The 23,786-nt window shown below is 41.5% G+C and overlaps 1 protein-coding gene across 2 annotated transcripts; it reads right to left on the bottom strand.

Moving 5' to 3' along the window:
* Positions 1–1,668: 1,668 nt before the first annotated feature.
* On the bottom strand, positions 1,669–21,230 carry CNGA3 (cyclic nucleotide gated channel subunit alpha 3). Of its 2 annotated transcripts, XM_065741168.1 has the most exons (8): positions 21,106–21,230; positions 15,590–15,706; positions 12,578–12,757; positions 11,564–11,617; positions 9,147–9,254; positions 8,035–8,142; positions 6,480–6,586; positions 1,669–3,497 (listed from the first exon to the last, which is right to left on the bottom strand). In XM_065741168.1, the coding sequence occupies exons 1-8, from the start codon at positions 21,204–21,206 to the stop codon at positions 2,095–2,097; spliced, it is 2,178 nt and encodes a 725-aa protein (XP_065597240.1). In that variant the 5' UTR covers positions 21,207–21,230; the 3' UTR covers positions 1,669–2,094. The 2 variants fall into 2 exon arrangements, with proteins under 2 accessions (XP_065597240.1, XP_065597241.1); XM_065741169.1 differs by lacking the exon at positions 11,564–11,617.
* Between the last annotated feature and the right edge of the window lie 2,556 nt (positions 21,231–23,786).

Genomic DNA, 23,786 nt, shown 5'->3' with positions numbered 1-23,786 from the left:
CAGACGTGGCTGAGGAATCCCCTCCTCCACAGCAAAGCCGTGCAGGCCGTTGGCAGCTGCAAGTCTCAGCATTTGGCTTGTGAGCACGGTGAGTAAACTTGAGCTGGAAATGGTTGCAAAATCTGAATTTCGGGAACAGAAGGCCAAGCCAGCTGTAGACCTTCAGGAGGTTCCTCAAGATGCATACGTCTGTGTGTGTGTGTGTCCCTTCCACCTCAGGTAGAGCAGAGGACTGTGGGGCTTCCCCAGCCTCCCTGAGGGCTCCTTTCATCTCTGCTGTAAATGCAGAGTGGAAATGGGGATTCCCAGACTACGGCAAAGCCTTTTGGCTTCAGCTGCCTGCAAGGTTGCCAGACCCATCTCGTAAATAATTCATTTTGTTGTCAGGAGCACACAAAGGGTTTTATGAATGCTGAATGATGTAAACACGGGTCTGATTCTTTTTGTCTGTTCCAGGATGGAAACACTCTCAGTGCCAGGGGACTTGGAAGCCAAGCACAAATGCTGCCCCGTTGCCAGTCAGTAAAGACGAGGCACAGCTCTCCTGCAGTCAGCCCTCCCTGCTGCTGTGCGTGGCCTCACAGAGGTTTGGCCGATTAGCTCCTTGCTCATCCCAGCCAGCAGTAAGGGAGCAAATCTAAGCCTGCAGCGGATGGAGCAGCTCATGGAGACGCTGGTGTGGGGAAGGAAAAGAAGCAGTTTGTTTCGTAATGTAAAGCAGAGCCCCCTGCTTGCTGGTTAACGGAGATTTTGGCCGGAACAGAACTGTAGATGTCTGAGAGAGTTAAGTGCAGGGGTTGTTCCCCTCCTCGTCCTGCAGTAAGGGCTGCACAGCCAGGCTGACCACAAATACAGGTGTTAGCAGCCATGGGGCTGCTGCTGTCAGCTGCCTCAGTCTGGAGCAGCTCTGCCACACGTGGCCCCCAGTTCCCACTTGGATTTCTGTTGTATCAGGGTCTTACAGAGAAGGAGCTGCGGGTTCAGCAGCCTCTGCTGCTGCACTGACTTCAGTGAGGTACCCAAGGACAAAGTCCAAGGAGAGCTGGCACTAAATAGCAAAGAAATGTGAAGTAGGCATCGCTAAATGAAATAAAGAGGAAGCAAACATCAGGTAGTTAATGAAATAAAGAAAACATAGATCTAATGGCAGGAAAGACTTTGCAACAGAGGGTTTGTTCCCAGCATGCAGGAGCCCTGTGGGGAGGGAAGGTTGGCAGGCATACAGGGAAAGGCTGTCCTGCAGCCCTAGTAGCTTAGAGAATCTGAGTCAGAAGGAACCCTAAAAAGGCCATCTAGTCCAACTCCTGCAGTGAGCAGGGACACATACAGCTCCATCTGCTGCTCAGAGCCCCATCCAGCCTGACCTTGGTTATCTCCAGGTTCTGGGCATCCACCACCTCTCTGGGCAGCAAAGCTTCCTAGCAGTGTCTCTCCAGCACTGAGCAAACCCTATGTCCAGGAGCTGCAAGCTCTTTGCTCTTTCCAGGTTTTGTGAAGCGATATTGCTACAACCATCTTCCATCAGTGAGCTTTTGGGGACTCCCCCCCCAAGTGAGGGTTGTTGTACACAAAGCTACACTGCATAGGCCAGGTGCTCTCCTAGCCATAGTCCTACAGCTCGTGCAGATTGCTCCACTGTGAAAGAAGAAAGATTTTGCGAGGCCAGGGTGTGTATCCATGCATTTAATAGGCTAGGAAAGTAGAGCATGTACTCCATACATATTTTTCAAGCCTTAAAAAAATATTCATCATAATCCCTCTACTATAATGCCTTCTTAACGCAACGTGCATGTGAAGAGACAGTATGTCAAGACCTGCACATGCCATACACACACTGGATGTTCTGAGCATAACTTAGAAGAAATCCACTCCCAGTACAAAAATGTACCCAAATGACGGACCAAATCTCCCCTACGAAGAAGCTGACATTATCCTATTTACAAGAAAATACTGCTTCCGTTAAAAATGCTAAAAACCATTCTCAAGTCCATATAAAAATAATCATGGCTATGTATGCACACACGTATTTATGTACATTTATGGCTTTCACGCATTCCAGCCTTCTCCATTGAATAATGGAATATAAATACTCTATTAGTCCTTTTTCTGCTCCTCAGATTTTTCAGGCTCTCCAACAGATAAGGTGCCACTACCGTATTTTTTCACTCTGGTTTCTACTCTGGCAAGTCTCTGCTTAACTTTCTGTTGAGAAGAGCTGTACTCTGCCAAGAGCCTCGCAAACCTAGTCTGCAGCGTATCCAGGGCTGTTTCAAGTCTGTCTATTTTTTCTTCCAAGTCTTTTGGGTCAGCTCCTGCTTTTGCTGCTTCCTCATCTATTAAATTGTCTTTCATCAGAATTTGTCGGCCCTTCTCTTCCAGAGCCTTTTTGGCTTCTGGGTATTCTGTGAGGGCTTCCATTAAATCATCTTTAGACAAGCAGAACAAATCCGAATAACCGATACTCCTTATGTTGGCTGTCCTCCTGTTGCCAGACTTGCTGCCTTTGATGTTGAGGATGCTGATTTCTCCGAAGTAGCTGCCATCGCTCAGGACTACAAATTGGGTTATACCATCATCCGCCACCACTGCCAATTTTCCCTCCTTTATAATGTACATTTCCCTCCCGATATCTCCTTTCTTGCAAATGTAGTCCCCAGGACTGAAGACAGTCGGTTTCAGTTTCAGCACCAGCTCGATGAGCAGTCCAGCTTCACAATCCTGGAAAATACGCACTTTCTTCAGCGTGTCCAAATGGACATTGATAGCAATTTCAGCCTTCAACTTGTCGGGCAGGTTTTTGAGAACTTCCTTTTCATCCACTGTTTTCTTGTTGGTCCAGAGGTAATCAAACCACTTAATAACCCTGGCTTCCAAATCCTTTGTTACTTTTCGGAAATGCATGTACTGTTTAATGGAATCGACTTTGGCCTGGAACTCCGCCCTGGAGGCGTTCATGTTGGAGATCATGGAGCCCACGTTACCGACAATGGTAGCAAAGATCAACACGCCCACCAGGAAGTCAATGACCACAAAGAGATACTCCTCGTCTTTCACAGGCGGAGGGGTTTCCCCAATGGTCGTGAGCGTCAGCGTTGACCAGTACAGGCTGTAAATGTACTTCCTCGACAGGCGCCCATACTCTGGGATGGACACGTTGGGGTAGACCCAAGAGTCGGTTCCGAAACCGATGACCTTTGAAATTGCAAAGTATATACACGCGTTCCAGTGGATGATGATAAGAATGTACAAGACGAGATTCCCAATACGAAACATGTTTGGGTAATTTGTCCTGGTTTCTGTGCGGTCAAAAAATTCAAACAGGCGAGCAATCCTCAGCAAGCGGTTGAATCGCAGCTCAGGGTAATTCAGACCCAGCTTCACATACGCCACGTCTGTTGGCAGAAGAGACAGCACGTCCAGCTTGAACTGCATCGTTTGGGTATAATGATCTCGTAACTTTTTTTCGTCCTTTACCAGCAAACCTTGCTCAAGGAAGCCTTTGAAGGATAGAAATACATGTTCAGAATTACCACCAACACTGCGGATCGACTTCTGTTTCAGATACCTGAGAACACGAAAACTTGTACTGTTAAGCATACACACAGCATTCACATAGATTCGTAGATACGTTAGGTTGGAAAGGACCTACAAGATCATCTAGTCCATGACGTCACGTTTCACTCTAAGTTTAAATATTTCTGTTAAGTTTCAGAACTGGTGAATAGCAATATAGCATATGGTGTCCAACCTTCTGGCTCACCCGGCCACACTGAGTGCAGAGGAACCGTCACGGGACACGTATGAAATATATAATACAGTTAAAGCAACAAAACCTTGTTTTATTTTTGATTCAAACAAAAACAAAAAAAAAGAGGGCAACAAAAGCATAAAACTACCAGGTCGGACACTTATGAGAGCATCAAATGCAGCTTTCTGCCCCATTCTGGGACAGCCATACCTTTGTCTTTTAGGTATCTCTGCAAAAAGAACGGGCAGATTGGCGTGCCTCATGCTTCGTGAATCATTGGCATGACTCGGAAATAAAGCTAAGCATGTGCTAAGCAAAATAAAATCGAAGTGGAATACTTCTAAATAAATACTAAGGAGGTGTAATGCATTGCCAAAAGAGCTTTTCAGAAGAGTACAGATACCCCCAAGACTGTGACAGGCGTTTTCCCCAGAGCCATGCCTTTTCTATTGCATCAGCGTTGCAGCTGTCAGGACTTTTCTTTTCATGAGGTGGCAAATGCTTTGCTCTTTCTTTTGTGTGTTCTAGCGAGAGAGCTACCAAGCAGAATTTTATACATTAGTATTTCTTCGTTCAAAAAACTCTGAGAAGTATTAGATTTTAAGAGCTGTAAATTGCAGGGACACCTTAAACTATACCTGTGTGAGAGAGCTCACAGGAAGGCTGCCTGGACTGGATCTTACCTCTGAAAGCTCGCAGCATTAAATACGTGGCACAGGGAACAGCCTACACACTGCAGAACACTTGCTGCAGTGACAAGTGGAGATATCCAAGTGTCTACTCACTAGGGCAGGCAGAAGGGAAAGTGCATGGAGAGATTTCCTGTTTATCAGAGCTAACCACATTTTGCTCCTCTTTTAGCAATCTCAAAGCAGCAATTATCTCAGAGAAGCATCTGCTGAAGGGGACCCAGCTGCACTTTGTTCTGTCCCGTGCAGCACTGCTGCATTTCTGGAATGTCTACGTACCTGCACATCTGCCTCATGCATGTGTGTATCAGTCCACAGGTAGCTGTAAAGTGATGGTGAGTACAAAAAGCAGCAGTTCTTGTGCCATGAATGTGTCACCTCACAGGAAACTGCCAAAAGAGCTGCTCAAGTATGTCCTTATTAACAGTGCTATACACGTAGACAGAAAAGTTGGCCAGGCAGCTGGATTTCTGACTCATCATTATTAAAAATAGCTCTAAAAACACATCCCTTCTGAAGGCAGGTGACAGCTTCTCAGCTCTATTTTGTCCCCTCACGGAACTGCATTCTATAGAGAAACCTGAAAGCGTCAGACTGCAGCGTGAACCAATGACAAGCAGCTGCTGAGAGCTGACGCCTTTCTGCCTCAGTGTATGCAGTCATCAGGTAGGAGAAATGCAGTGAAGCTCAGCACGCCACAGAGAAGCTGCCATGGATTGTGGTAGCTGTGGGGTTGCTTAGATCCCAGTGTGGAGTCAGTTCCTACCCTGAGGCAGCAGGGAGTCACACTCTTCCCCAATGGCTTCCAGCACATCGCAGAGTTACAGGAGAAGGCAGCAGACACAGGTGGAGCCAGGAGGGGTTGTGAAGTGAGTTGTCATAGATCTCAGCACCTAAAAGAACTGACTCCCTTGTGTGAGTGCCTGAAATTGCAGCATACGCTGCACCGAAGCACTCAGGAGATCTCTGAGGCACTTCTGCAGTCCACCCCAGGCCTGCAGAACCAACCTGCTCTGACAGCCTGAGGAAAGCTTTCCTTGTTGTCACCAGGACAGCCTGAGGAAAGCTTTTAACTTGTACTGCTTCATTTCTGCTTAGTTCATTCCCAACACAGTAACAGATACAGATTCCCAACAGCTGCAACAGAGGAACTTAGAGGGCTCAGTTGGCTTTTTAGCAGAAGACAGCCTATACAAAGTTGCCCCAAAAATGGCAGTCTTGAGGTTTAGGCTCCAATCTGACAGTCTTACTTCTCTTCTGAAAATGTACTTGCTAGATTTTAGAATTTGGCTTGCTGCTAAAGTTGCATGCTTCTCAAACTGACAGCCTTTTTAGCCTCTGTCTCGTAATTGTGTTTACAACTCGTTACATGCCATAAGTGGTGTCAAAGCTGTCAGCATGATTAAAAATAAAACAAAGAAAATGTAACATGCAAAGATTTAAAAGAAGTCTCATTTCTGTAATGATCAGTGCACTTTTGAACCTTTCCAAAGGATGCTTTGGGCTGTAGATGTACCAGTAAACACAGCAAGCCAGGAAATGTTTCTTGGCCTGGAGACCAGCTACAGTGACAGCTTCTATTCATGCTCACAAATTTTCCCAGCCCCCTCCAAAAATAATTCCAGGAACAACTCCCAGCCTCTGCTGTCCCCTAGCTGTGCTTGGATGCTGCTTGGAAGAGTGCTAGCTGGAATAGGTCCAAGTGCATCAAGGACTACTCTAGCAATTCAGTGGTATGGACCACTGTATTATAGTATGAACTTTATATTTTGAACTTGTTTTGTTTAAAACAGATGATTTCTTTTAGGCTAGAATCAGTATCAGTTGGACATATTTAAATATGAAATCTCAGCCTGCCTGAACTACAGAAACAGGACAAGGAAGCTGCAGATGAGACAAGTGAAGTGCAGGTGTTGGACACTGCTCCCAAAGCCTCCATTGCTGGATTCTGCTTGAGACAGAGAACTACACCAGTGGATTTGTTTCTAGCTTTGATATCCACATTGTATCAGAAAACTCTGTAAAACCACAGGACAACTCACCTGTCCTGAATCTGACAAACATGTCAAAAACATAGATGATATCGGAGCAGTAGTCCAAGAACAGCCATAATTTAACATGGTCAATTTGTAGCTCATCAAAGCAGGCTCTAAAGATACAAAGATAGAAAAAAAAAACAAACATTGGACCAACTATGTAACTACTGTGCGTTAGTGCAGACTGGCAATGAAATTCAAGGTGATTCCCAACTAAAATATTTGCTTCTGAGAGGCCAGCTATCTGCATCTCTCCCTGCCATTTGGCACACGGTGAACCCTTCCCATCACCCGATATTAGTTTGATGGTTGTTGTTTCCCACATTCCAAACAGGAAAGCAAATACTCGAGTAAAATCTTCCTGCCCTTCAAGCATCTATGAATGTCTCACATTGATTTAAGATGGCCCCTCATTGCCTGCAGCCTTTCCCTCTGTTCTCTATTGGAGGATTTGCTGATGATACAAAGCTGGGAGGAGTGCCTTACAGATGAGAAGGCTGTGCTGCCATTCAGCAAGACCTGGACAGACTGGAGATGGGAGGAGAGGAACCTGATTAGGTTCAGCAAAGTCAAGTGCAAAGCCTTGCACCCAGGGAGGAATAACTGCATGCACCATTACAGTAAGGGGCTGACCTGCTGGAGAGGAACTCTGCAGAGAAGGTTGGCCATGAGCCAGCAGCGTGCCCAGGTGGCCAAGAAGGCCAATGTTATACTGGGGTGCACTGAAGACTGTGGCCAGCAGAGTGAGGGAGGTCATCCTTCCCTGCTCCTCTGCCCTAGTGAGCCCACATCTGGAGCACCGTGTCCCATTCTGGGCTCCTCAATTCAAGAAAGACAGGGAACTTCTAGAGGGAGTCCAGCAGAGGGTTGCAAAGAAGATGAGGGGCCTGGAGGATCTCCCTTGTGAGGAAGGCTGAGATCTGGGGCTGTTCAACCTGGAGAAGGCTGAAGTGGGGGGAATCCTATCAATGCTTATAAATTTCTAATGGCAGGGGTCAAACTGATGGAGACAGGTTCTTTTTGGTGGTTCCCAGCAACAGGACAAGGGGCAGCAGGCACAAACAAACACATGAAGTTCCATGTGAATATGAAGAAAAACTTTTTACTGCAAGGGTGACAGAGCAGTGGAACAGGCTGCGCAGGGAGGCTGTGGAGTCTCTTTTCTCTGCTGATAATCAGAGCCCACCTGGATGCCTTCCTGTGCAACCTGCTGCAGGGAACCTGCTTTGCTGGGGATTGGTACTAGGTGATCTCCAGAAGTTCTGTGATTACAAGGTTGCCGAGCCCGCAGTGGCCAAAGCACATCTCTGCATCCAACCAGTAGGTGGCACAGCAAGGCCACAGCCAGCACTCACGGGGATGCTCCTCGCAAGTTACAACTGGGTTTTTGAGGCGGATAAAGGAGAAACATTGTCCATCTTTTCCCAGTGGTACTTATAAATGTATGTACATCTTCTAGGTAAGCCACTCATAAAAAACTACAGGGAGATCAGAGGATGATTTATGCAGGAAACAAAAAGAGACTTTGAGTCCTTAAATTGTTATTAACTTAAATCCATACCTGCATATAAGCATACACCAGTTATAGAACACAGGTGCTGCAATTATGGTCAGCCAGTTGTAGTACATGTTGCTTGAAGGATCAATCACAAAGACCTCTTTTTTCTGCCTGGAAAGCAAAACATGCAGATTTACAGTGGAAATTCTACAGCGGCCTACTGGTACTCCCTCTTTTGGAGGCTACTCATCTCATGGTTAATTCACATCTGCTTGAGAAAGTACCTATGCCATGACCCCAGATGAGATACTACCTTCATCCTATTTGAGATGCTCTGTTCCTGCTTGACCCAGATTTGATAAAGTAAGTGGGTTTAGAAAGAAAAACATAGTAACTGATGCTGAAGAACAAATAAGATTAGAACATAGGCTTTCAAATCAAACAAAGCTTTGATTAAGAAACTTGAGATGATGAGATGAAGCAGATTCCATTTGGAAGCTGTTGCTACCTACACATCTCTATACCAACATAGTACACAACACTTAAATATATATAAATCATCATGAGTTTGGTTAAGCTTTTGGGGAACAAAATGAGGAGCTATTTATATCAAAAGCATGCAAATAGTCTCATTTTGTTTCAGAAATTCAGCAGCTCCTTCTGCTCAGCGGGAGGAAACTTCAGTAATCACTAGTGAAGAACTACGTCATATTTCAAGTAATCAACTGTACTGGTCAGTGTAATTATAATTAAACTTAATAACCAAATCTGTAATTCTCTTCATGTAAAACTTCTTCATTCAAACTGGGTTTTTGGTGTGAGCTCTAAATCATTATGGATATTCTGGAACCATGAAAATCCAGTTCAGATTTGCAAAGAGGGCTGCTATCCTAAAATGCCCCAATAGGAATAAAGTGATCTTGAACAGAAAACCAAATGACCAGAGGTACATGAATTCCCTTTTACTGACCTGGGAAGCTGCTCAGAGCTAAACAACTGTATTAAAGACACAAGTTTGCTGAGCAGTTGCACCTTCTCAAAAGCAGAAACATACTAAAGGTTACACAGTATAACATTCTGCAGCCTACAGATCAATAACTGTAGTAGGAGTTTTACAATAGAATACCATACCATGCTTTGGAGTGCACAAGAGGTGTTACATTTGTAATACTTACTCTTCCTTTTTTTTGTCATCTTTTTTATCATCTTTCTTTTCCTCCTTCTTTTCCTCCTTCTTTTCCTCTTTCTTTTCCTCTTTAACCTCTTTCTTTTCTTCCTTTTTGCTGTGCGACATATTGAAGTCTTATAAATATTATCAGGTTTCTAGCAGTTAGGGGAGAGGTTGGATATTGAGGTACAGGAAACTACAGAATTGGATTCTGGATGGGGTAGGACAGCATTTCTCAATGGTACCACTTATCCAACTGGTATAAATGGTTTTGACATTTCTCCAACCAACACCACTACATTACACAACCAAATGGCTGATTCTCTGCATTAGTCACCCCTGTTTCCTTGGCCTTTTCATACATCAGTGCACCAGGCTGGTTTTAATTAAATGCTTCCAGTTTGTTCCATCTTCAGAATTTAAGCACTTAAAAAGAAATCTAATTAATGATAACAGGCCACAGAATGGCTTAGCAAACTGTCAATATTCATGGCATACCCAGTACCTCAACACTGACCACTGACCAACACAATGAATATGAGCTATATTAGATCTCTATAGCAGGACAAGATGACTTGTAACTGGAAGAACATAGCACTTACCAGTGCGACAGCTCTACAAACAACTTTCACCTATCAGCAGTGTGTACCTGCTCTAATTCTTACCCTTAGACATTTCCACAGTGACACAGTATCACAATATAATTTGGAAAATCTCTGACTAATTTGCTACATAAAACCCCTCTGTCTACTATTTGTCTATCAAACTGATCAACACCACTGAAATGTTTAAAATTATACATTACAAGCAACATAATTGGAAAAGTATTTATACGTTCTTCTCAACTCAAAGAAACAGGTTTTCATTCATTTCTTCTATTTCTGTGGCTGCTGTTCATCTCTCTCAAGGTAACTCCTAACATCAAAATCCCAGCTACCTGTAGTCTGACAGTCGAAGTCACTTGGAGGAAAAGGTTGGCCATAATCAAAGCCTTGAAAGCACTACCTATAGCTCCCCAACAGCAGGAACTCTTAGGTCTTCTACATGATGCAAAAAACATAACTTCAAAAAGATTGCATCATTTTTCCCTTATTGGAGCTACTGAGTAAAGTGGAATCCAGTTAACAGTTGTTTGTGCCTGTCGTCTTTGGTTGCAATACAGTGGCATCTATTCATTGTCTCCAACACATTAAAAGGAGCTTCTTCAGACTCAGAAGATTAGCCCCAAAGAAATCCTGTCACGGTTTCAGAATAAATATCTGCATTTCTCAACTGTCAATTATTTAGCAAATCAAGTAATTTTCAGATGGTCAGGCAGGTAGACAGATGAAAGATTTGCCTGAGGTACATGAGTCACTGTCAGAAACAGGCTAAACAGCATTTCAGATCTAATCTGTCCTTTGGGCCCTTGCTGGTAGGCCAAGCTCCAGGCTTTTAGCACCTTTAATTTTGCCAATTAAATAAACACATTTCTGTCACTGTTCACTGCACTTCCTTTTCAGCTTTAATAAAATCTATGTGAGCCAAACCAAAAACACTGCTTCAGGAGCAGGAGGATATGTTGAGATATGTGCAAAAAACTTTCACACCATCATTTTTAAATGAAGTTTGCTGTTAGCCCATGACGTATTTAGAGAAGAAAAAAAAATCTACTGCTAGATGATACAGAGGAGGTATGTCTTCAAAGAGGCGTGGTTTAAGACACACCACAAACATTAATGATGAGTGATTTTAAATTACTGGAGTTCCTCACTTTTTCAAAAGATCTCCCTTTGGTCTAAAACTGTAAGATATCCTTGTCAAATAAATAAATAAAATAGAGCAGCTTCTGTCAAAACTTCTGATGCGATGGAAGCCTTATTATGTTGTCTGTCATACTCTCTACATCTACACCAACCAATCAGGCTGAATTAAAACACACATTTTATAACGGTCAATGTTCATCTTGAATGCATACAGAAGGGGTTTCTTGGTACCCTGCTCATTATCCACATCTCTTGTCACAACTTGAAACTCTGGGGGCACTTAAGATTTCCAGAAGGGGACTAGGTATGTTAGAAGAGGAAAAGGACCATTAGAAAATGAATATCTTAATGTCATTTAAAAATCAAAGCATTAATAGAGCAATTGGTAATGCAGTGAAATCAGCCAGTTGAATTAGAGGAGGTAGGAACTAAATGCTTAATTAATCCAATTCGTTCCTTGGAAGATAAGGGTAACTAGACAACTGGGATCATGAAGGATGTTTCTAGTACTGAGAAAACTCCATCTTTCTTTATAATTAAAACCTGAGAAAGGTTTAAAGCCTTAGAAAGGGCTTAAGAAGAGATAAGGAGTTCAATACTACAAATGTTGCTAGGCTGGAAAGGGAAAAAAAAGGAGGAGCTAGTAGCAGAAAGGTGTATGGAAGTTATCGGTACTTACTCTTCATTGGTGTTGTTGCTAAAGTTGACATTAAACCTGGCCAAGGGCCATGGACTGCAGCGATTGAAATAAAACATGTTTAAGAGCGTAAAGATTTCTGTTCTTTTGTACACGTGTTTACCAACATGACAGACTGACTTACTAGCCTCTCACATATACACTGATAAGATTAGGAAGGTCAACTTTGACTGCGGCGATAAGCCCCTTTGCATAACTATTTCAAGGCACCGGTTTCTATTTATCATGTGCTAGGCATACACGTTTGTGACCACATCTGATGTCTGAAGCTTGTTCTCAGGCGTATTAGTGCATGGTAACATGCAACTCACTATTTTTAGCCCTGTAAGCATTTGGCTGCTATTTTAAACGTTCTTCAACCCTTTCAAGGCTTCTTCACAGATGCGGCGTCAAGGCTTCTGTGGCAAGCATACCTACCATTGCTGCAAAATTCAGTGTTCAACAACTGAGAGTTATTGGAATGGAGAAGGATGTATGCTTCCCAACTCAGCTCTTCTAATAGCCTTTTACAGAGGCTTGTTGGCCCGAGATCAATGTTCTCTCTAATGATTTGGAACCTGCAATTGTTATTGATACAGACAGCTGGAAAATCTTGCCGGCTTGTTTGAGTGACTGAAGAGCAGCAGTCTGGCTAATTAAACAAATGTGCTTCTGAGTTGGATTTCTAAGCAGCAGATCAAATGAAGATGATTAGGCTGTGCTCACTGACAACAAATCAACGTCACCTATACTACCACGCAGAGCCCTTCCAAGTTCTTGCTTTAATATAAGTTATTAATATAAGCCGAGCGCTTGAAACAAATCAAGTGATTACTTGCTTACCAACCAATCTTCAAAGCAAAAAGCCATGGGAGTCTGTGCTCCATAGCATAATGCCAAACAGAAGACAAACTTTTGTCTTTCGACTTCATTTTCCTCTCTTGACTGGTGTCAAATTTAGAACAGTAATTTACATATTCATTCTTCTTCCTCTAAAATTCAAAAACATCCTCTTACCTGTTTACTCCCCCAGGATGTTCACGGATGCCCAGGAAGGAACGGATGTTACTCTGCCTACTGGACACCTCTACAAGCTCTGGCCCTCGGATACGCTCTAGGAAGGAATCAGGCCTTTGGTCTTCACGGTGCAGATGTCTTGTGGCCCACGACCTCAGAGATACAACAAATCGTGACAGCCTGCACAGAACAGACACACAACACTGACTGAACCGTACAAGAAGGTCCGATGGATGAAGTCTCCCCCAGGAGAATTTTTCTCCACCTGCTGCAGAAATGAGGTTTAATAGAACTAGACACTTCCCACAACTTCATACATCATCTTCTGCAGTTGCTTGGGAAAGTATCTCACACGTTGTCTCCAGCTCACTGCACCAGCAACAGAAAAATACCAATTAAAGGTAAACTTGCCAACTGGTCACGATGGGGACAAAGAACTTCTGACCTTATGTGATAATGCGGGAATCCCGGACTGACAGAGCAGGAGGCATAAAATACAAGAACACATACTCAGGGTACGTACAGTAGAAACAAAAGCTGGACAGTTGGCAAAGGAGGATGGAGTTTGAAAGTAAGGAATGGTAAAATTTCAGACACTTTCCCTTTGGTTGTAAAGAGTCTATCTGCAGATATATTAATTGCATACTGCACACAAACCTGCCTACTGCACAGACAGCACTATTTCCTCGTCTTAAATTTCTAGCAGAGCCCTGAAATGAGATAAGCAAATATCATGACAACATAACTGATTTACCACTGTATTGTTATGATTCTTTTTATGTTCTCCCTACTTGACTAAAGCACATTACAAATCCTCATAATGTTATCAAAGTCCCAACAAAAACATGCTTCTGAAAAACTGAGAACAACGGACACTGAAATATACAGAAGGGATTTTATTTAGTACCCAAGCAATATTAAACTGAGATTTTTTTCTCTTTGCCTGAGCAGAACTCAGCTCTCATGTAAGCAGCGCTGTGGAAAACCACAAATATGGATGCTCTTACCTGTATTAGAAAATGAGGCATTTTGAGAAGAACAGTTAAGGAGCCAAACAGATTTTACAAAATAAGACTGAGAACAAAGAAATATTTGAACAAAGAAATAGTCTTGTCTGATTTCTGCCATACTATTTTATTTTCACCTTTTTTGTCCTTTCCACCCCAAAGTAAGATAGCCTGACTGAAGTCCATCAGAGAGAATCTGCATTTAAGAGGCATGTTATATTACTACATTTTTTTAACTGCTGAGCATTCGTGTTTGCATCAAAGGTTTCCTTGCAGATTCAGAGCATCAGTAATTGCAGTTACGCACACATGTAACTCAAACTATTCTGAAAAAGGGTAAAGAACAATACAAACAAACATTAAGAAGCTTTCAGTATTGATTTACACATGTAGATGCTTTCAACATACACCTAAAAACATGTTCTCCACCTAAAACCAACTTCTTGCAGACTCTGTAATGTACACACAGCAGTGTTGCTACCTGACAACCAAACTGGACAATACAACTTTGTTCTGCACCATCCAAAAGCCTGAAATGTGAACTGTACTCTTTAAAAGACTCTAGTTTTACAGCAGTATTTTTCTTTGAAATACACTATGCTTAAACTCAGTATGCTCTTGTAGCATGTATCATAATACCATCAGGAGACAGAGCTCTGCAGTCCCAGCTGGACATCTTTAAAGTAGATTGTCGTGGTTTTATGATTTTTTTGTTATCAGTATTCCACATCGTAACATCATGTAGTGCATTGGGAGTTAAAAAGTTAATGCTCCAGCTCCGTGGATCATCAATAGCACAGGGTATACCTGTCTCAGAAGAGAAGAACTATGTGCGTGCCCCAGAGGACTTTACGTTGCTTTGTGTTTTTCTATTTTCTGTTCAGAGGAAAAGATAAAACTGTTGTCAGGTCACAAGATCCCTCTCTTTTCCCTTTCAGCTCATCTCAGCAGCATGTGTGTCCCTATATGTGTGAACCCTATCTGTCTCACCTTCAGCATTAAAGTAAAGCCTTTGTTTTTTGGGGGCACTCTCTCTCTCATTATATTTGACTTATTAGCTTCAATTCTAACTATATTGTACTATAGTGCATTATCTTGCATTCTGGTATCTTATTTAGTAAATTAGTTTTCCTCCTCAGATCGTTGTTATTGTTTTGTTTTTAGGCTCATCTCCCTGCCCTTTCTGTTTCAGGTTTATGTTTTAAGTCTAGGTAAAGCAAATGGCTTAAGCAAATGGTTGACTTGAAATTTTCTGTCTCATGCTCCCATTTCATTATAAGCAAAACTGGATTCTAGAAACAGAAATTCCTGCATTCACAATACAAACACCCCATCTCCCCCTTTGCCAGAGATACCCATCAACAAGGCTGTAGGCCATTCTTGATAGGAAAAGAACATTGCATCAGCTACCAGCCAGAACCTAACACTTAAGTTCATAAGTTCATAAGGTTGGAAAGGACCTATAAGATCATCTAGTCCAACCATCCTCCTATCACTATCTCTACCCAACTACTAAATTAAATCCTTTAGCACCTCATCTAAACGCTTCTTGAACAGCGCTAGGGATGGTGCCTCGACCACCTCCCTAGGCAGGCCATTCCAGTGCCTGACCACTCTTTCAGAAGACTCAAGACTGTAAACTTATCCGTTTACAGTCTTGAGTCACTTCTGCTGTCACTTCTTGCATTTCCTCAGCATTCAATATGCTTTTCCAATATATTTTCAGATCAGATCTTGTAAAAAATAAATCTTTTTCTTTAATCAGACTGATTTGTATGAACTCATCCAACATCTCTAAAATCCTGCGGCTTTTATTATAAACAAGTCAGCAGTGAGTTGAGACTTGAGGTCAAAAGAAGCCTCTATTACTTTTTATAGATGATCTTCAGCTGCACTCCATCCATTTTCTTTGGAAAGCAATGGCTCTTCTTACTTTACCTTGAAACTGTGATAGGTCTCTTTCAAATATGCTAAATAATGAAAGCAGTGTTAATCAGCACGTTACCTTGCCATTGCTCCTCTGCCTGTGAACGGGCTCGTCTGGGATCCAGATAAATGTCTTCCCTCCATAGAAATGACTCTCTGCAGTTCTGAAGATGTATCCTCACATAGTGAATGGGTTCTGCAAAAGGAAATGTTTTAAAATGATATACAACCTCCAGCAGATTTTCCCCCATCCAATTATTAACACCACTCCACCAGAAAACAATATTGCAAATTATCTTCTTTCTACTAATAAAACATACATCTGAAAAATGTAAAGTTAAACCTATTTAAAATAAAAATGTAAAGTTAAACCTCCGCTTCTGTGGAGCCATCCAACATGAATGAAGGCAGACAACACTTGGCCATCTGCCTCAGCAAGCTTAGAAGCTGATGTCTTATCCATACCACTCTGGTGTGCAGATACACAACTAGGAGCAGAACATTTGCTATTCTAACTCTTCCTGTACTGCAACAGCTGCTCTCCTTAAGCAGGGAGGAAAGCCCCATGCCTCCAAGGGGCTGAAAGGGAAAAACAGTGATTTTACCGTAGATAATACTGAGTAGCATCACTGCTGTTCTTACTGGTTCCAGAAGTGAAACTCTGCCTACAGTATGGCAAAATAGGCTATAGATGTTGAGAGCTATTCTGGTGGCGATGAGATGAGGCACCTGAGGTAACTGACACACAGAAGATAATGCAGCATATTAGCTGCATGCAACTGCAGACAGTGATGATGCTGTTATGTGCAGTGTCTGCCACCTCACGTGAGTTCCTGTGAGACTGCTTATTAGCACAGCAATAATTAGTACTGAAAACGAATAGATGAACCTTTGGCCTTGTCTTTCAGTACTGGAGTTTTGGAACTGACTTCAATAGAACTAGGACTTTATCAAAGCTCACTGTGGATTTTTTTACGACTTGTGAGGTTTTCTCTGTGTTTTGCATTCTTTACAAGACTTTGTCACATCAAGGATCACGATTTTTTCTCCCTTTGTAACGCAAATGAGAACTCTCACATGACTGCTGATCTGCATTGCCAGGAAAACAATGAATATGAAGATACTTCATGAGAACAGGCAGCAGTGTTTTGAGTGCCAACAAGAGGATATCAGCAACTCAGTTTTGTCTGCACTCACAGCTGGGAAGTTGGCAGACAAAGAATTAAAACTTTATTATATCTACACAAATAACCAAAAGATAGTGATTCCAGGGATTCTCAATTTCTTACCTGTTTTCTTCAACTCTGCTAACAAGAAACCAAGAGATACCAGTTAAGATTGAAAAAGTCTTACATCCCAGTTTACATAGTGGGTGCTGTGACTACTGTGGTTGGAGACAGTACAGACTACTGAGTGTACAGAGAGGTTACAGACTACTGGATACACAGAGCCCACACCCAGCTCAGGAATTGTGCTGAGCTGGATGGGGACAGGATTAAAGGCAAGCGTACATATTTGCAGTTTGCTTCTTTGTCAGCACTCCATTTCTTTTCTGGAGCATCTGCCTGTGCTCTTGCTGGGAAAAGGATAGCAGGCTACACAGCATCCTTTAGCTTGCACTGCTATGTCTGTTTTTAATACCTTATACTCCTCCTTACAGGAAAAGATGATACATCCTGAGAGTTCTTTAACTGCAATGAATTCTAATGTTGCTATTATTCTTACTAATTATCGCTACTCTTGAGTCCTGAAAAAATTTTCAAAGGAGACAGGAAGGGTTCTTAGGAGATTATTTTAATAGTCAGAATTTAGATTGGAAGAAAATAAAAAAAAAAAAGTATTCTGCAGAAATAGCCTCTCATGGAAGTTTAAGCCAGTATCTTTTATTTTACATTTAGGATGGATTAAAAGTATGTGTTCTGACCAGTGATTCAAATAAAGAGGACTACTTAACTGCAGTAACTTTCCTGCTCTTTATAAGTTAAGGTTTACTTTACAAAAAAGTTACAACACATACAGACAACTCACGAAAATCAAAAGAACATTGTAGAAACAGCCCTAAAGGGCTTGCATTTCACTTTTACAGCAATACTCAGAGGAATCTACCAGGCAACTCTCGTGGAAGCACCTGCCCAACGTTACACAGCAATCATAAACACATTGTGCTTTAATTCACACAAGCAAACTGAAAAATAAATCTAAAATAAAATCATCGCATTATTGTAACTCCATATAAAACTCACAGGCTCATTTCTGATTTTCTTCAACCATACCCACATAACACAAGAGGCCTCATTGTCAGCTGGCTTTCTATCAGTGCAGAAGGATGGCTATAGGCATTGGCCTGCTTTGGCAGGGGGGTTGGACTAGATGATCTCTAGAGGTCCCCTCCAACCCCTACAGTTCTGTGATTCTGTGAAGTTCAAATCCATACACCACCCTCAGAGGGTATGAATCTGGGGTGGTGCTGGGAGGAGCCAGGAGTTGGATTCAATGATCCTTATGGGACACTGTTTCCCACAATCTTCTCCAAGATTGTCCATCCCTGGACGTATTTAAGAAATCTGTCCATGTGACACTCAGGGGTATGGTTTAGTGATGGACTTCATAGAGATGGTGATGGTTGGACTTGATGGTCTTAACAGTCTTTTTCAACCTAGATGATTCTATGACTCTGTAATTCTACTCTGTCTTAGAAAAAACTCAGAGAGATTGAGCAGAGTAGAAGGCAACAATCACTTCCCTCACTCTGCTGGCCACGCTTCTTTTGATGAGCCCAGGATAAGAATGTCTTTCTGGGCTCCATAGCTTCTCATCAACGAATAACCCAAGTCCTTCTCCTTAGGGCTGCTCACAGTCCAGCATCCACCCAGGTGCTGGACCTTGCATTTGGACTTGCTGAACTTCAGGTTTCCATGGGCCCATTTCCCAAGCCTCTCAAGATTCCTTTGGAAGGCATGCCTTCCTTCCAGCACAGTGACAACACACATCTTAGTGTCATCTGCAAACCTGCTGAGGATGTACTCAATCCCAATGTCCATGTCATCAATTAAGATGTTAACTAGAGCCAGTCCCAATACTGATCCCTGAGGAACTGGTCTACACCTGAACATTTGAGCCATTATCCACAATACTTAAGTGTGGCTATCCAGCCAACTCCTTATCCACCAAATGGTTCATCCTTTAAAACCATGTCTCAAGTTCAGAGACAAGGATGTCATATAAGATAGCATCAAATGCTTTACCTAAGTCCAGGTAGATGATGTCAGCTGCTCTTCCCTTATCCACAAATGCTGTAACCCCATCTTAGCCACTAAATTTGGCAGGCACAATTTGCCCTTAATGGAGCTGTATTATCTGTCACCCATCACCTCTTTTGTCTTCCATGTTCCTTAGCACAGTTTCTACAAGGATTAGCTCCATTATCTTGTTGGGTACAGAGGCAAGATGATGTGCCTGTAGTTTCCTGGATCTTCCCTTCCCTCTTTTTTAAAAAATGGGGGTTATGTTTCCCTTTTTCCAGTCACTGAGAACTTCACCAGACTGTTACAGTTTCTCAAATTTGATGGATAGCGACTTGGCAACTGCATCTGCCAGATGAGCAAATTACAGTTTGAAGACCACCAGCAGCTTTCTGTTAATTGTTTCAGTGAGTGCTTTTCTTTGATAATACCACATTCCACAGCAGAAAAGCACTTAAGCACATCTTAGCATTAAGCATAAAATTAACACCCACCAACTGTAACGGGAACTAAGTAATGTGCTTAATCGTTTTCTTGAACTATAGCCAACAGGACTTAAAGGAAGATAAAGAGCAGTCTCACTAGTCTAGAAAAACTGTGGTTTGTTTGTTTGTTTGTTTGTTTTCCACAGTGTTTACAGTTTTAGTTTTTGCTCATGTGAATTTTAAACTGTCTTCAACACGAAGATCCGAAAGTGGCAGTTTCTGTTGACAAGATTGTTGATTGAGATTTTAAGTTCAGAACTGGAAAGAGAAACTATCTGCAATATCTGTGATAGTTATTGCATGAAACATGTTTTTTAGCTCCCCTCACCTTAATTCCCACAGTTTTTTTCATGGAAAAAAGGATTAACTTTTGCCAAAAGAAACAGAATGGAAGGTTTCTATCTTACAAAATAAATAAAACACTCTCTTGTGTTAAATAACAATCACATTCTCGTAGATTAAGTCGTCTAAAATACACTTGTGTCCTAATGAACAAGTATATATATTCTGCCCATACACACAGAATTTTTTCAGCTATATTTCAAAAGTATTATATACCCATTCTTGTGGCAATCACTCCATCCATAGAAAAACCTTAAATATGAAATCTCTTTTTTATAGACTGACCTTGTAACTTTTGTTACTCATCTGTGAAATCCTGTAATTAATGCTGACCACAATGAACTTCATTTTAAATAAATGGTCCTTCAGACCACTCTTATCATCATAAAGTCTAATTCATATTTCTGTCCCTTTATCTATCATAAGTCATTGCCTCTGAAGCTGCAGATGGACGCAGCCATTTAATTCTACATTTAAACTTTCTCACCTTGTCTAGTAAGTTCATTTTTTGAGCTGCCAGTCCCCGATATTTTCTACAAAAAAAGGGGCATAAAATGAAGGCTCATTTCAATCTTGCTTTCCCTGTTTTTGAGGTATGATAGTAATGAAGACAAAGAGACATGATGCTTCCAATCTCTCCAAGAACATGAAGTACTATAACTAAAGGAAGCCACACTGCAGAGAATAAAAGCAGCTCCATTTTCACTAGTGTAGGTATATCTACATACCAGAAGGTATCACATAAGCAAAGCAGAAATGAAAGAAGAAAATGTGAAGAGGTCACGGATCACATCTACACTATAATGACAGGTGTCCTAACAGGCTTTTGAGCACTTGGTCAACAAGAAAAAGGCCCCCACAGCTGAGGCAGCTGACCACAGGCCAAAAGCAGGCAACTTCCTCCAGCCTGCACAGGTGCTGTGGATCATCAAGTCACTGTTTTGCAGCCCAGACTGGAGAAATGACTGGGACTGCATACAATGCAAGTGCACAGCACACTGGCATATTTTATGCAACCACTTAAAAACCACTGAAACAGAGAAAAGTGAATGTAAGGAAACAAGTACAGTTCAGTGTGAAGCTCTGAAAAGTGAGTAAAAAAAGCTGGTATGCTTTAAATGCTATGTATGTTTCCTAACATTGGAGCCAAGCATTTTCAAAGGGCTGATTTTAAAAACCTTCCTAAGGCTTTTCACTGCATAGTACTGGCAACATCCTTTTTTCTCCAAATCCCCCCCACACACAGGATCTCACAAAATGATTTAAGAAAGATGTTTATCCCTCCAGAACTCATAATTCCCATCAGTGGGAAAATGTGTCTTATTCCTGAAGTAATACAGGTTCTAGATCCAGAACTGCAAACCATGATAACCTTCCCATTGCTGTCTCTTCTGTGCTTTGGAAATACACCACTAGATCAGCTAAATACAAAGGGTCAATGGTGATGCGGTCACTTCCAAAACACAGATACAAAGAACTGCCTCAAATTCTGCAGCAATCTGCCAGCGATGAAATAAGCATATTACCTGATAAAGCCATTTTCAATCCTTTCAATATCCTCATCAGTAGTTCTGACAGACAGTCCATGCATGCCAGGGTAGGAGTGCTGCGTGTTGATTTTTGCCATCTTGCTTTACATATCAACATCTAATTGACAGCTGAAACACAGGGGGGGAAAAAAAGCAATTAGTAGTAACATTTACAAAAGCGATGTAACAGTTCTTAAAAACAATGACTTAGTAAAACAGGGCAGTAAAAAGCTAACTTAACCATTTGCATAGACAGCAATATTTACACACAGTATGAGAGCTGCTCCCAGACTTATTTCTACCAGACAGAAAAAGTGCTCACAGAACTGTGACAGTGAAACTTCAGTGTAATGAAGAAAATCCATCAAGATCAACAGAAAGGTTTACATGACACGATATTCACTTTTTGTCTCTAGGGTTTCTGAATATCCACATTGTCAGACATATTATCTACAGAGAAGCTGCATTAAAATTTTCATTCAAAGACTGTAATCAGAAAGCTAACCAAAAAAGCAAGTTGGTAACATGTGCTAGGACAACCTACTCCACTTCAAGCCACTCCTCTTGGGCTAACCTGTATCTACTTTATGACCAAGTCTTTAATTCTGAAATTGCATACAAAGCAAACAGATCATTAATCAAATGCATCCTTCAGCTTCCTACATGCCACCTGCTAATCATACATTATCTGAACAATGCACTAATCATTTTTTCTCTTGTCTTCTCATATATCATTTTTGTGACAGTACCTCAAAATCAGGTCAGTTAAGATACCTAACCATCCAACTCCTGTAAGATTTAGGAAAGTTATTCAACTTGATTCCTCTTCAGATTAGTCCCTCAGAGCCTTACCAGCATTAGTAAAACAGTTTCTGAGAGTCAAGAGAAGTGACTTGAAAGTGACAGTCTGAAAGACTTTCACTGGAAGTTCTGAATTTTGCATTTATTTTTTTCATTACTGAAACCCTACTCAGGAGCCTTTTCTATCTGAGAGGTGACTAGAATCAAATTCTCTTGAGATCTTGCCACTGCTTCAGATCATCTCATGTCCTTTTCTCACCTGTAATCCACTGTCTTACAGACCAGAGAGCATGTACCTGGCAGCAAACAAAATACAGAAACAGAAACTCTCCCCTGCATTGTTCCTGTAGTAAAACTCATCATCCACTAGCAGGCCTATGTTATGCATTCAGCTTCTTAAAGACAGCTACTTGACTTGCCCTCTATCCAAATCCCAAATATTTAAAGGGAATCACATATAACTTTTTAAAAAAATTAATATATTTCAAAATGTAATATAGACTAACTTAAAATTTTGCATCCAGAAATGATGAAATGGATGTGGAAAAGCCTCTGGATATCTTATTTAACACCTGGAAATCTGGTTAGCGATTCCTACTTCTAATCTTACCTCAGCACAGGTCAACTGATACACAACTGGGTCTGATCTTCAACTGAGCCCTGCACATACCACGTAACTTCAGCTTTTCTGAAGAGAAATATACTGTTTCTATGACACACCGATATAAATAGAGGATTTTCAACCCATTCTTAGATTCGAATGTTCATTCAGAAGAGCTGATTCCTAAAGCAAGGATAATTTATACTAGAAACTGCATATAAAAATGTTAACTGAAACATTCTCTCAAAATGAATCAATTTCTTATGTTCAAAAAACATTTACAAATCATTTCTACGATTCTGTTAATGCATATCCGTTACAAATATCAGTGAGTATGATTTCTTCTCCAACAATTCAGCCTTGGAGAGACAGACATTTTAACAAATTGACAAGCTGAATGAGCAGGTCCCAAAGTAGAGATGATTCCAACATTCTCTAATCTCCAGGAAAATTTTCATTAACTATTCTTGAGTTGTAATTATTGTTTCCACTACAGGCATTGTACAACAGAATTAGACAGATTACATGCAGTAGTGACCTGGTGATGAGAAGATTTATTTTGCCACAGCAGTAACTCCCATTTCTCATAAATTAATTTGAACATGATTCAAGATAAGAAAATGTCTATTTGTTCTTTTGCCACTACTGATGTTAGCCTCCAGTTTATGTTCTCAATTCCCAGGTTTCAAGGCTTGAAGTTACACTTCACTCAAAAACAGAGCAGCACGCTTCTTGCTGGCAAATTGTTATGCACATACAGAAGGTAAGGCCCAAGAGCAAACTGCTTCTTCCTACTAATAGTCCACAGTTGTCCTCACTGCCTACTGCATTTCCATTGCTTTCAGTTATACGTTAGAAGTCCAATGAAAGATAATTTAGGAATAAGATGGCATGCATTGCCTGAATTTTACTGTTCTGCATAGTCCCTGCTCTCCTTTAAATCTCAGCCAATTAACTGTCGTTGTATTAATCAAAACAGAATTTTGAGGGGTGGGGGGATGATTCCTCACTCTTCCAATCAACGCGACAACACATCCACCACTGGACTTGCACGATATTCTACTTTGAAGCGTTAAAAGCTTGACAGTGAGAAAAACAGAATGATTCCAAAGCAACAAAGCACTAGCTTTTTTCTAAGGGTAGATTTCTGAAACAAAGTTACTGTCAAGTTACAATCATAGATCCACAGAATGGCTTGGGTTAGAGGGGACCTCAAGGATCATCAAGTTTCAACCCCTCTGTCATTGGCAGAGTTGCCAACCACTAAATCGAGTAC

The sequence above is a fragment of the Cyrtonyx montezumae genome, unplaced genomic scaffold, assembly GCF_038088225.1.
Source record: "Cyrtonyx montezumae isolate F1298 unplaced genomic scaffold, pur_monq_1.0 scaffold_3, whole genome shotgun sequence".
Taxonomy (NCBI): domain Eukaryota; kingdom Metazoa; phylum Chordata; class Aves; order Galliformes; family Odontophoridae; genus Cyrtonyx; species Cyrtonyx montezumae.
This window is presented reverse-complemented; position numbering and strand designations above follow the sequence as displayed.